This window comes from Salvelinus namaycush, chromosome 29 (genome assembly GCF_016432855.1).
Source record: "Salvelinus namaycush isolate Seneca chromosome 29, SaNama_1.0, whole genome shotgun sequence".
Classification (NCBI taxonomy): domain Eukaryota; kingdom Metazoa; phylum Chordata; class Actinopteri; order Salmoniformes; family Salmonidae; genus Salvelinus; species Salvelinus namaycush.
Window position 1 is genome coordinate 14,617,398 of NC_052335.1, and position 15,040 is coordinate 14,632,437.

General features: G+C 40.1%; 1 protein-coding gene across 2 annotated transcripts in view; it reads right to left on the bottom strand.

Annotated features, from left to right (window-relative positions):
• Positions 1-6,295: 6,295 nt before the first annotated feature.
• The window catches only part of si:ch211-212g7.6 (sphingosine-1-phosphate phosphatase 1), a 28,085-nt gene continuing 19,340 nt past the window's right edge, over positions 6,296-15,040 (bottom strand). For both annotated transcript variants that reach the window (XM_038968209.1, XM_038968210.1), the window contains one exon: positions 6,296-7,497. In XM_038968209.1, the coding sequence (XP_038824137.1) occupies positions 6,946-7,497 (552 nt within the window). In that variant the 3' untranslated portion in view covers positions 6,296-6,945. The remainder of the gene's footprint in view (positions 7,498-15,040) is intronic.

Genomic DNA, 15,040 nt, shown 5'->3' on the forward strand with positions numbered 1-15,040 from the left:
GAATTCGTTCTGGATTTAGGGACTGTGAAGAGACCCCTGGTGGCTTATGTCTGTCAGAGTATGTATGTTGATTATACAACATATATATAAATCAGACATTTTTGTAAAATTGAGTGCACATGCATGAGCATTGCACCTCCGTTTGGTAAACACCCCTCACTCACCATATATGGTAACAAGTTACACATTTATTTGCTATATAAGGCTATGGATTAGGACAAGAATTGACAAAATAAGGTCATTTTTCAAAAATTTCTGAGAACAGAAAATCTACGTTATTTGAAGGTAATTAAATAACGTTCTGACAACATGTTTCAATAAGACTTTTAAAAACACTGCCATCATATATATATATATACACAGTGCATTCGGAAAGTATTCAGACCCCTTGACTTTTTCCACATTTTGTTGCCTTATTCTAAAATGAGTTTCCCCCCTAATCAATCTACACACAATACCCCATAATGACAAAGCAAAAACATTTGCACATTTATTAAAAATGTAAAACTGAAACATCACATTTACATATAAGTATTCAGACCCTTTAATCAGTACTTTGTTGAAGCACCTTTGGCAGCGATTCCAGGCTTGAGTCTTCTTGGGTATGACGCTACAAGCTTGGCACACCTGTATTTGGGGAGTTTCTCCCATTCCTCTCTGCAGAGCCTCTCACGCTCTGTCAGGTGGGTTGGAAAGCGTCGCTGCACAGCTATTTTCAGGTCTCTCCAAAGATGTTCGATCGGGTTCAAGTCCGGGTTCTGGCTGGGCCACTCAAGGACATTCAGAGACTTGTCACGAAGCCACTTCTGCATTTTCTTGCCTGTTTGCTTAGGGTCGTTGTCCTGTTGGAAGGTGAACCTTTGACGCAGTCTGAGATCCTGAGCGCTCTGGAGCAGGTTTTCATCAAGGATCTCTGTACTTTTCTCTGTTCATCTTTCCCTCTATCCTGACTAGTCTCCCAGTCCCTGCCGCTGAAAAACATCCCCACAGCATGCTGCTACCACCACCATGCTTCATCGTGGTGCCAGGTTTCCTCCAGACATGACGCTTGGCATTCAGGCCAAAGACTTCAATATTGCTTTCATCAGACCAGAGAGTCCTTTAGGTGCATTTTGGCAAACTCCAAGCAGGCTGTCATGCACTTTTAACTGAGGAGTGGCTTCCGTCTGGCCACTCTACTATAAAAGGCCTGATTGGTGGAGTGCTGCAGAGATGGTTGTCCTTCTGTAAAGTTTTCCCATCTCCACAGCAGAACTCTGGAGCTCTGTCAGAGTGACCATCGGGTTCTTGGTCACCTCCCAGACAAAGGCCCTTCTCTCCCGATTGCTCAGTTTGGCTGGGCAGCCAGCTCTAGGAAGAGTCTTGGTGGTTCCAAATGTTTTCCATTTAAGAACGATGGAGACTGTGTTCTTGGGGACCTTCAATTCTGCAGAAATGTTTCGGTACCCTTTCCCAGATCTGTGCCTCGACACAATCCTGTCTCGGAGTTCTACGGACAATTCCTTCAACCTCATGGCTTGGTTTTTGCTCTGACATGCACTGTCAACTGGGGGACCTTATATAGACAGGTGTGTGCCTTTCCTAATCATGTCCAATCAATTGAATTTACCACAGGTGGACTACAATCAACTTGTAGAAACATCAAGGATGATCAATGGAAACAGGATGCACTTGAGGATCATAGCTAAGGGTCTGAATACTTATCTAAGGTATATTTCTTTCATCACATTCCCAGTGGGTCAGACGTTTACATACACTTAATTAGTATTTGGTAGCATTGCCTTTAAATTGTTTAACTTGGGTCAAATGTTTCAGGTAGCCTTCCACAAGCTTCCCACAATAAGTAGGGTGAATTTTGGCCCATTCCTCCTGACAGAGCTGGTGTAACTGAGTCAGGTTTGCAGGCCTCCTTGCTCGCACATGCTTTTTCAGTTCTGCCAACAAATGTTCTATAGGATTGAGGTCAGGGCTTTGTGATGGCCACTCCAATACCTTGACTTCGTTGTCCTTAAGCCATTTTCCCACCACTTTGGAAGTATGCTTGGGGTCATTGTCCATTTGGAACCCATTTGCGACCAAGCTTTAACTTCCTGACATGTTGCTTCAATATATCCACATAATGTTCCGTTTTCATGATGCCATCTATTTTGTGAAGTGCACCAGTCCCTCCTGCAGCAAAATACCCCCACAACATGATGCTGCCACCCCCGTGCTTCACAGTTGGGATGGTGTTCTTCGGCTTGCAAGCCTCCCCCTTTCTCCTCCAAACATAACGATGGTCATTATGGCCAAACAGTTATTTTTGTTTCATCAGACCAGAGGACATCTCTCCAAAAAGTACGATCTTTGTCCCCATGTGCAGTTGCAAACCGTAGTCTGGCTTTTATATGGCGGTTTTTGAGCAGTGGCTTCTTCCTTGCTGAGCGGCCTTTCAGGTTATGTCGATATAGGACTCGTTTTGTTGTGGATATAGACACTTTTGTACCCATTTCCTCCAGCATCTTCACAAGCTCCTTTGCTGTTGTTCTGGGATTGATTTGCACTTTTCACACCAAAGTATGTTAATCTCTAGGAGACAGAACGCGTCTTCTTCCTGAGCGGTATGACGGCTGCGTCGTACTATTGTTTGTACAGATGAACGTAGTACCTTCAGGCATTTGGAAATTGCTCCCAAGGGTGAACCAGACTTGTGGAGGTCTACAATTGTTTTTCTGAGGTCTTGGCGGATTTATTTTGATTTTGCCATGATGTCAAGCAAAGAGGCACTGAGTTTGAAGGTAGGCCTTGAAATACATCCACAGGTACACCTCCAATTGACTCAAATGATGTCAATTAGCCTATCAGAAGCTTCTAAAGCCATGACATCATTTTCTGGAATTTTCCAAGCTGTTTAAAGGCACAGTCAACTTAGTGTGTGTAAACTTCTGACCCACTGGAATTATGATACAATGAATTTTAAGTGAAATAATCTGTCTGTAAACAATTGCTGGAAAAATGTATTATGTCATGCACCAAGTAGATGTCCTAACCGACTTGCCAAAAATATAGTTTGTTAACAAGAAATTTGTGGAGTGGTTGAAAAACGAGTTTTAGTGACACCAACCTAAGTGTATGTAAACTTCCGACTTCAACTGTATATTAGTTGATCTCCCGTTGTCATCGTGTCAAGTCAGTTTGATACCAGACAGTGTTGTCTAGGTTCTCTACTCCCAACCCCAATGAAGAGTTGACCCAATAGAACATAGAAAATTGCAAAGCTAGTACTTCATTGTAAGAATATTTCATTCAAACATTTCATCTTAAATTTCAACATAATTAGAATTTAAAAAGTCATTTGACAACTTCATTTGACAACAATTTAATTAAAACAGATTATATTAACTCAATTGTGATCGTCTTGATTTAATTACACATTTTAGAAGTGGACAGTTCTGGGATATGTTAATTGATCCTCTTGATAAGAAATGCCCATACGGTATTAAGACAAGTTGTTGTTAATGTATTACATGAATTGGAAATGGAAAAGTACGTACACATGAGTTTTCCATTCATAAAATGTGTAGGGTAAATTGCCACAGTAGATTTTGCATGGAAAATGAGGAAATCGTTTATTTCAGTTGTACGGAATGATTGTCAAATAGGTAAATCTGCGCTTGGTCTGCTCAATGACCAGGTGTATACCACAAATAATACCCTGTCAAGAAAAAAAGTGAACCATTTTGGGCGAAAGCAGACGAAGATCACACCAACCTAGCGCGTAGCTTGACTTTAAGGGAACAGGAAATGTTGAAAGTAATTGAGATCCCTGTGCGGGTGATCTTAGTGTGAATTGATGGTTTAGCGAGAGATCACCTTGTGGTAATATGGTGGCCAATGTTGGTTGCATTTGGCACTACAGATTTAAGCTTGTCATGTAAGAACAGACGAGAATTATCCTGCAATACTATTATGATAAAAATAAAAAATAACATTTTCCCATACTGTGCTTTCACCAACTCACCAAATTGTTTCATGAAGTGGACAACAATTTATTTCATTTTCCTGTTTGTCTTAATATAACCATAATAATAATATTTATTCATAGACCACAAATCCTAAGATCAACATCCTTACAGTTAATTGATTATGAATGAAATGTACTGGATCATGTGTGTTGACATAATAACCTATGGCATACACCTCCATTTGTCCAAAGGAGCAAAATGACATCTTGCTTGCAATACAGTTGTAAGCATGGTCTGTTGCTTACTTAGAAGTACACACATTAAGGTTTTTAAATAATAATCTGTTGTGGATTTCATTGTAAGCTAAATGTACAATCAAATACGTGCATAAGAATGTTTTATAAATGAGGTCCCTGATCTTTTGAGTTCCAATTTAGTACCACATTTGTATGTGGTACTAAAATCCTATACATTTCCAATGCTCTACATGTGACCGGAGTCTGGACGCTCAGATGTTTTTGCTCTCAACTGATTTTTTTGTGTCATTCTCAGTGTCACAAGGTAGGAACAAACCCTGATCTTGGTTGCAAGCATGTCAGCCCGTCAGAGATATCACAACTGTTACAGTAGTCTACATTATAAATAAAACCAAAGAGGTTTAGCTAAAGACCTAACATAACATAGAAAAAAAATCACCAAAAGATAAAGGAACAGTGACAGTAAATGATCATTGCGTCTGTGTGCTATTTCAGAGGCAGCATCAATGTGTATGTGCAATGTAAATGTGTAAAACTAAATGTGGACAGCCAGACAAAAGGATTGAATATGAAACAAAATCTTATTAGTAGGCCTCGTGTGTAAACACAACCACTGTAATTACATCAGATTAATGCCCCAATAATCATGCCTTGAGATCACAGTGAGTATAATCGACTGTTTAGTCAACCACATAACTCAAGCTCTGAATGCCACAACATTTCATTGCCCATGCCTCCACATCCCACCATGCTCTACTCTGCCCAACCTGTATATGTATTAAACATTTTACATACTTGCATTATTCAATTTATAAGTGTTCCTTCCACTTGCAAGTTGCAAATCTCACATATTTCTGAGGGGAAAAAACACCCAGGAGGGGCATGGTCTCTCTCAAATGGTAAGGTGCCATTTTTGTGGTATGTTCCTATGAACAAAAATATAAATTCAAGGGAAAATGATAACTGAAATGACATCAAACTGCACTTGTAGGGGTTGGAATTGAGTCCAGTTTATTGTTTCAAGAGATACCTGTTTATTTGTTTCAAGGGTAAATAATATTGATGTAGTGAGCAGGATAAGGGCCTGTATGGAACAGAGGGGATATTTTGTCTCAATCCTGTTTCCACAATCAACTTTGTTCCCCTTAATTTTAGAAAGATATACAAATAAAAAAAAGTCTACCCAAATCTCATGGGATCATATAACATGATCTTTGTTGTAGCACATGTGATATGTTAGAGATTTGCTTCAGTGTCTTTTTAAAACTACATACAAAAATGAGGGACTACATCTGAACGGGGAGCAGAATTGAACAACGCAGGATCGTTTTGATCTGGCTTAAATGTTTTGAAAAAAACTGGGGCCAGTATCTGTGTTTCTATTAAAGGGCCTTCTGTTGGGAGCAGAGCGTAATCAAGAGGAGATGGATTTTGGCTGATATAAAACAAACACCTCCCAGCTAGCACGTTTGGTTCATTGGAAGTTGTGGGAACGCACGTTTTTGGTTTCCTATTGGTTCTGGGAATGAAACCATAAATTTCCTGACCAGTAAAACACATTTCTTAAACGTTCTGAGAACAGAAGTGAACATTTTTGCCTGTTCCGGGAACATACATTTTTAGGTAGCAGAGAGGTTCTGAGAACATTTTACTATGGTTCCCTGAAAGTTTATCAGGAGGTTTTATTAACATTCTGATTTGAACTTAATTAAATAACATTCAAAGAACATATTTCAATAAGAGTTTTTAATAACACTGCTAGCTTAGTTTAACTGTTTTGAACTCCGAGCACAGGAAGAACACATGGACATTAATTTGCGTAGGCATTAAATCATGCCAACACATTTATTTTTTGTGACATGGCGTCAATGAGATTCAAACCTATGATCTTGTGTTTTCTATCCATGGAATCAGTCCACTGCGCCACCAGGATGGAGCTAGCATGCAATGTTTTTTTTTTACTCATACAACGCTGTTGATTTTAGTCTATTCAAACGGAACCCATTTCAAAGGAAACAAGCACTCATTAAGATCAGGTGTGGCCAATTAGAGGGCGCGACCAACACACTTAACAAAGATGCTGTTGACGCTGAGAACAGAATTATTATTATTTTTTTTTTTTTTTTAAATAACATTCTAGAACAGTTTGAGAACATTGCTTTAAATAGAACCATGAAGAAACGTAATGCTGAAGTACTGAAATTCCTACAGAAGAACGTTCTCTGAACTATTTGAGAACATACCCAATGTCAAACCAGTTGGAGAACGTTCCTAAAACTTTACCAAAATTTAAATGTAACCATGTTTGAACTTTTGGGAAACTTTCTGTTATAGTAATGAAATATCTCAGCACATAAAGTTCCTTAAATGTGCTGAGAATGTTTCAAAGCCAAGCAACTATCATGCGCCATTCCCAGAAACTTGTGGGAAGGTTGTATGCAAAATAACCATGAGACAACCACACTCACCAAGCTCTAAGAAACATATGGTTCTCAGAACGTTATGTGCTAGCTGGGCTTACTTTTAACAGCACAGACTGAGACAACATGACAACTGGTGACAGAGATGAAAAAGACAACCCCTCCCAAAAAAGTTGGTGAACACGTTTAGAGTTGACATTTGTTTTTTAGTCTCCCGGTCTTCTTATCACCATAATATAATAGGCATGTGGCCATGTCTCTGCTGTACATATGTACTGTTTAAGCACAAGGGGAGGAGGCTGATTAGCAGATTATCGAGTGTGTTCAGGAGAGGTTCAGGTAGCTGAAGAGGAGGGGAACCAGACAGACGCAGCTGAAGCTCACAGTGCCATAGACAATGTAGCGGTAAGATAGCTCAACTTCCATGTGCTGCCGTGCCTGCCGTACATCGCCAGCAGGCAGCCCAAACACCCGGCAGGCCAGCGGAATGGTGACTGCTTTCATTGCAGCCCGGGTGGCAAGCAGGACGACCACCCCAAGCAGTAGGCGCAGCAGGGAGCGGGCCAATAGGGCGGCACTCAGGGGGGGCAGTGCCAGGGGCAGGGAGGAAAGTGGTGGGTCGGCCAGCAGGCCCAGCTGGTGGTTGAGGTGGGAGGCCAGGGCAGCTCCGGCCCCAGTGCCCAGAGCCTGCGCTGTGTCACCCCGCGAGGTGCTCCATGAGTCCAGGGTGAAGGCCAGGAAGCCTAAGCCTACGTGCAGGATGACAATGACTAGTGGTGCATGGTGGCTCGTCAGGTAGAAACTGTCAATCTGGTCCAACGTTGATTGGAAGACGGCCAGGATCAGCAGGCTGTATAGACAGCCAGTGATGACCTCCTGTAAAACAGAGATTGCAAAGGATATTAGGGCGCCTTGAAACCAAAATACATTAAACACATGTCAACGCAGCAGTGTGGTGGGGAGAAACTATTTGGAAAAACGCTACTACATCTTCAATTGGTTGATGGATAAATTGTTGAAAAAAAGAAGGGAAGTGCTGCTAGAGTACACAATAGTAGTTCTATGTAATTAGCAGGTGCTCTTTGGTAAAAGGGGTAAATTGGTCATTAAAAAAAACAAGGAGGACCATGGTTGATGGATAGATTGTGATTTTTCTGACGGATAGAAACCCAACAACCTTGGAAGACTCTTTTAGTCTTAACACACACAGGATCTATAATTACTTCTCAACTACTACTATTAATCTGTGATTTAAAAAAAATCCATGTTCAAATGACATGATAACAAAATAGTTCAAACACCATTTTACTCTACTTTCTATTTGGTGAGAGATTACAAGACATCAAAAGACAGAGGCAATATATTTAAATAACTTCATTAGCCATTCAATTGTCCCTTATCTTTCCCTCAATAAAGACATTAAGTCATCTGAAATACAATGAAGTGATTTTAACCAGAAAACCAAGTTTGCAAACTTGCATTGATCCAAAACCTGAACTCAGCTCTCTTAAGTAATCCACATCCTCCTCTTCAGTCAACTTTGGACTGATTGACTGACACACACGCTGAAAAACGGGCCCCTGGACGATAGAGGGCCCCCGTGGACCATAGACAGATTGGTTTTTTTTTCGCCGTTAAGAAAACCTTTTGGCTCAAGGGCTGTGTTGGGATTTTGAAATTCAACAGAGGGCTGCACAGATTTTTAAAAATCAATTTGTTTGTCAAAATTAATTTGCAGGCCAGAAAAAAAGGCAGATTGTGGAAAATATATAAATCCATTATAATTTATACCAGGGAGTAAGAGGCAAAGCTAGAGGTTTTACTCAGCCCAAAATCTGTTCACGAAAAATAACCCATGAAGTGAGGAATTTTTGTATGACGGTCAATGAGTCGAATTTGAAAAAAAAAAAAAAAATTGTTGATGAGGCTTATTTGATCTAATAGAAGTTTCGTAATGGTTAGGTTGATACAAATGCACTGATATACACTGAGTGTACAAAATATGCTCTTTCCATGACATAGATTGACCAAGTGAATCCAGGTGAAAGCTATGATCCCTTATTGATGTCACTTGTTAAATACAAAGAAGGATTTATAAGCCGTGAGACATGGATTGTGTGTGCCATTCAGAGGGTGAATAGGCAACAACAAAAAATATTCAAGTGCCTTTGAACGGGGTATGGTAGTAGGTGCCAGGAACTGCAATGCTGCTGGGTATTTCATGCTCAACAGTTTCCTGTGTGTATCAAGAATGATCCAGACATCCATGTAACTTACCCAAAAACAACTTTATATCGGAGATAAATAGAGGACCCATCATGGATATAACCCGTTTTAGCATGGACACTGCCATTGAAAGTAGTCAACTGGATGGTGATTTTGAGTTGGGCGCAATCAGCCAATGAAGAAAAAAATGGACTACTTGATATTGGAGATGGGCTCAATGGCGCTGCCCATGCTGTCACAGATGCTATAATGGCAGAGATACAAAGAGGAGTCCTCTATCTCTATGGCCTATTGTTCACACGTGTATCTGCAGTCTCAGTGGTTAGAATGGTCACCCCTGATCTCACCTCCTCCCACCTTTTGATACATTTCCATTGTTAGAGCGGTCACTTGAATATTTTGTAAATATAATAGACAATCCCCCTGGCCAATACAGAATATCGGTGATGACCAGCACTGTGATATAGTGAGGAGAGGGCTTGTTCAGATATATCAACTTCCCACAGAACAATGATCATCCCCTTTGCTGTTTTATGAAAGAGTTATTGTTGGGTGAAAATGAAGAATGGAGAGGAGAATAGGTGGGCATGGCTGGTGTTCTCCCATTCCTCAGATTCAGTGTAACGTGGACACAATGGCGTAACATAAATGGCAATAAAGGTCAATTTAAAGGTTTAATAAAATAATTTCTATGCATTTGTTTTTCATACCCCCAGGCAGAGGTGGGACCAAGTCACTGTTATTCGAGTCAGAAGCAAGTCTCAAATCAAAAGGCCCGAGTCTCAAGTCGCGTCCCACGTAGAACGGGTCGAGACTCGAGTCAAGTCCATGTCTTGCTTTGTAAGATGGAGTCGAGTCACGAGTTTTTCAAGTCAAGCAAAAAACAAACTACATTCAATGTACGTGTTGAAGTAGCCTACAAATCGGTCTGTTTATTGTGGCTAGCATACATCCCTTTTCATTATTTTGTCTACAACATATTTGAATTATGTAACAATTAACCCTTTATACTTCTGGGAATTGGCCTATATGGATAGGGCAAAATTGAAATGTTTCTTACAGAAGAAATATGAAAAGCATACGCATAAATCGACACAACAGTCCATCTGACAAGACTGAATCCAAACATTACACCTGACTTTCTGTGCATTCTACATTGACATTTCCCCCAGAATTTGTTGATAACAAAATCTGAAAAAACTCGACACATTCTGTAACATAATAACAATACCTTAAAAATTCAATAAAATGCTGAGTCTCAAATAGCCACCTGTCCCTTTTAATAGATCGGCAACGAAACACATTTCAGCAAATAAACGCTTGTTTCAAATAAACGCTACGTCAAAATTAATTGTTTACAAGATTACCATGAGTTACCATGAATTGTTTATGAGGTTAATGTTTGATTTGTTACATTCAATAATGACTTAAAAATTATGGCATTCATCCATTTTTAAAATCACCAGTAAGAAACTTCTAGGCATTGGCTGCTAACAGCAACAACAACTGCTAGCTAACTGGCAAGTACAAAAACAGTCAACAACTTCGGGAGTTCAGACCTCCAGAAAAGTAAGTGAATGCCGAAAACGCAGTCTAATGAAAATAATTATTCTGTCAAGAAAAAGTATTTATTTTTTTGGCAACTTAGACAAAATAAAGAAATGTATTAACATACTGGAAATTAATTCTGAAATTAAACAATTAACTATGCAAATTAGTAAAAGCTTTGTGCATTAAGGAAATAGACACCTGCCTCAAATAGTGTTGTAACTTTAATGTGTTACAGAGTTAATGTTTAAGTTAATTCATTGAGCTGTATCTAAAGATATTTCTTTACAGTTATTTACATATGTAATTGTATTGGTTAGTATTGAATTACGCTTTTGACTGCAAGTTCCAGAATGCCTTGCGACAGGAAGTAGAGAGTGAACGCGCTAGTTAAGTGCAATTATCAGGTGATTGATGGTTCCTTTGCGCTAGCATCTTACTGGCATTGCTCTGTAGAATCTAAAGTTGTTAAATGTAACGTGATCAAGAATTATTACTAAAAGAAGCTTTCATATCAAACCCGACGTCCCAGGTCATTACTTTGAAGATAGTTATTCTATAAATAGTAGCCTGTCTAACAAGCACCTGTTTTGTTCAATGATTTAAACAAATAAACGCCCAGGCTATTAATTGAAGTTTTACGGTATACATGGAACATTTGGGGCATGTGCAATGTCAGACAAAACAATGACATGGGTTTGAGTGAGAGGTCTAACTGGTGTCTCCAAGTAGCCACACACCTAAGTAATTTCAATGCACTTTTATGACTCATGGAAAAAGCTATTAGGTCAGGGTTCCAGACTAACATTTTCCCCTGGTGGAACTGCACATTATTTTTCTTATAGTCACGCAATATATATATATATATATATATATTTTTTTAGCATCTTATAAATGCATTCACAGCGCTTTATAAAAAATTATCCAAGCCCTGAATGCTGATTGGCTGACAGCCTTGGTATGACAAAATTTGTATATGTACTGCTCTAATTACGTTGGAAACCAGTTTATAATAGCAATAAGGCACCTCGGCGGTTTGTGGTTGTTAGGATCTAAATAACAGAGTAAAAACTAACGGACAACTATGAAAAGCTCAAACCATGTTTATTCACCAAATGTGTCAGACAGTTGAACAGACAAAAACATGTTCCCACAGGTATTTATACCCCATTTTAGGTGAAATCTCCTCTTCTCTAAACATTACATCCTTATTGCTAGGCAGGAAATTAAGTGATGTGGGTAATAAACTGTTCCTTCCCCCTTAATGTGACCTGACCTCGGCCCCCATTCCTCACTAATCCACAGCTATCCACCCTTATCAGTGACCACAAGCATGTGATTGCCTTTCCCTTACTCAGTAACATTCCAAGCCCTTGGCTCATATCCAACCTTAATTGACCCCACCATATACATTCACCTTACAGATAACCATTACCTTCTGGTGTAGAAACCAGACTGTGGCCCTTCTCTTTTCCACAGGACACCTGATGTCTAACAATAACATGTTCTGCATTCCCCTCTCTTCCTCCATACCATGAACAAGGATATTTAATTTTACAAGTTTAGAAGTCAGAACCCATCATGGTATATGGCCAATATACCATGGGTAAGGGCTGTATCCAGGCACTCCGCATTGTGTCATGCAGGAGAAAAGCCCTTAGCCGTGGTATATGGGGCATATACCACAACCCCTATGGCCTTATTGCTTAAATAGACTACTGAGATAAATAAGTTGTTTCGTCATCCTTATGTTGTGATTCAAAATATTTTTATGTGCACCGTAATCCAGTGATTGTCATGCATTTTGGGTTGACAATTAGGCAATTGTTGTTATATTTTACTGTTAAAATAGGATTCCAGAAATTTCTGATGAGCTTGCCTGCAGGTGACCATGTAAATTGTGCAGCTCACGCTGATGGGACTAATATTGTATTTACTCGTACAGCCAAGGCAAAGGGTCGCAAAATGCGACTAAATGGTCGCAGTCTGTAGCCCTGTATTTGGTGCTTTTTTGAGCTCTCCTAGCTATGCCGTTGAGAAACCGAAGCAAGCACACTTCAGGGTTTCCGTTAAGGCCCGAACAGACTGCATGAATTTAGCCACCCTAGGCAACAATTTTGTAGTTCCAGTCAAAATGTCTACATTGTTGGCAAATTCTTAGGTCATAAATGATTGTCCGACGTCTTGGCCCATTCAGTGTGACAGGGTCTAGGTCTGCCGATCCATATCTCAATTGTCTCAAGGTTTAAAAATCCTTCTTTAACCCGTCTCTACACTGATTGAAGTGCATTTAACAAGTGACATCAAAAAGGGAACAACGCTTTCAGATGGATTCACCTGGTCAGTCTGTGTCATGGAAAGAGCAGGTGTTCTTACTGTTTTGTATACTCAGGGTATAAAGTTTGTTTTGTGAAAAATATTTTTAAGATGCATACTTCCAGTTTTTCCGAACTCACTTGGGAGGCTTGCACTGCTGGTGCTGGCACCTGCGCAGATCAAACACAGAGCTTCAGTTGACGTAGCCTAGGTCGGCTGACGTAGCCTTGCAAGCCAATCGCAGAATTTGACAACAGAACTGAAGCCAATTGTACAATCTGGCCAGTTTGAGATAAAGATTTAAATTTCAAATCAAATCAAATTTTATTTGTCACATACACATGGTTAGCAGATGTTAATGCGAGTGTAGCGAAATGCTTGTGCTTCTAGTTCCGACAATGCAGTAATAACCAACAAGTAATCTAACCTAACAATTCCACAACTACTACCTTATACACACAAGTGTAAAGGGATAAAGAATATGTACATAAAGATATATGAATGAGTGATGGTACAGAACGGCATAGGCAAGATGCAGTAGATGGTATAGTGTACAGTCTATACATATGAGATGAGTAATGTAGGGTATGTAAACATAAAGTGGCATAGTTTAAAGTGGCTAGTGATACATGTATTACATAAAGATGGCAAGATGCAGTAGATGCTATAGAGTACAGTATATACATATACATATGAGATGAGTAATGTAGGGTATGTAAACATTATATTAAGTGGCATTGTTTAAAGTGGCTAGTGATACATTTTTACATAATTTCCATCAATTCCCATTATTAAAGTGAGCTGGAGTTGAGTCAGTATGTTGGCAGCAGCCAATCGATGTTAGTGGTGGCTGTTTAACAGTCTGATGGCCTTGAGATAGAAGCTGTTTTTCAGTCTCTCGGTCCCTGCTTTGATGCACCTGTACTGACCTCGCCTTCTGGATGATAGCGGGGTGAACAGACAGTGGCTCGGGTGGTTGTTGTCCTTGATGATCTTTATGGCCTTCCTGTGACATTGGGTGGTGTAGGTGTCCTGGAGGGCAGGTAGTTTGCCCCCGGTGATGCGTTGTGCAGACCTCACTACCCTCTGGAGAGCCTTACGGTTGTGGGCGGAGCAGTTGCCGTACCAGGCGGTGATACAGCCCGACAGGATGCTCTCGATTGTGCATCTGTAGAAGTTTGTGAGTGCTTTTGGTGACAAGCCGAATTTCTTCAGCCTCCTGAGACGCTAAATTTGGTAACAACGCAAAGTGTGACATGTAATAATCGCAAAAGACTGAATCCGATGTACAGTGTGGGAAGGCCTTTAGGAAAATGAGGTGCCAGACAACGTGACAGTGAATATTTGAATTTCCCGGTCATTTGAGAAATGTACCGGACCCATATTGGGTGTGTAATCCATTAGGGTGTCCACCCACGGTGCTCAGAATGACAGGAATTACATTTAGAATATGGTAATTCATCTTGTCAGAAAATGCAACTCCTGTAATGAAGCAGCCAATAAAATGTAATTTTCGAACATTTTCCAAAATGCAAATTACCGGGAAACACCATTCTAAACAGCGCACCTGATGCGAGCCATTCCATACAGTGAATTCAGAAAGTATTCAGGCCTAGGGTTGCAAAGGGTTGGAAACTTTCCGGTAAATTTCTAGAATTTTTCCATGGGATGTTAAGCCCTGGAATTGTGGGAATTTTGCTTAAATTCATAAAAACAAAGTTAGCTTATAACAGTGAACCTTTCTTGTGGGATACACAAGGCAATTCTAGGTCTTGTGGCATATCCCCAATTCAAAGGAATTGCAACCCTCTGCATGCACAGTGCATTCTTCCATCACATGTACAGCTGATTCTCAAGATCTTGCACACTAATGAGATGCTATTGAGCCCACACTACTACACTGTCTGAGCCAAGGACTACATGCTTTCCGGTAAATTTTGATGACAATACTGGGTGGGGTGAATAGATTTTAGATGACATACATAATTTTTTGTTAACTAGTAAATAGTAGCCTACAGCAAAGTCTGTTTAAATCCTTGATAATGTTTCTACAACTTGATTGGAGTCCACCTGTGGTAAATTCAATTGATTGGACATGATTTGGAAAGGCACACGGCTGTCTATATAAAAGGTCCCACAGTTGACAGTGCAAAAACCAAGCCATGAGGTCAAAAGAATGTTGAGGCACAGATCTCAGGAAGGGTACCAAAAAATGCATGCAGCATTGACGTTCCAAGAACAAAGTGGCATCCATCATTCTTAAATGGAAAAAGTTCCTAGAGCTGGCCACCTGACCAAACTGAGCAATCGGGGGAGAAGGGCCTTGGTC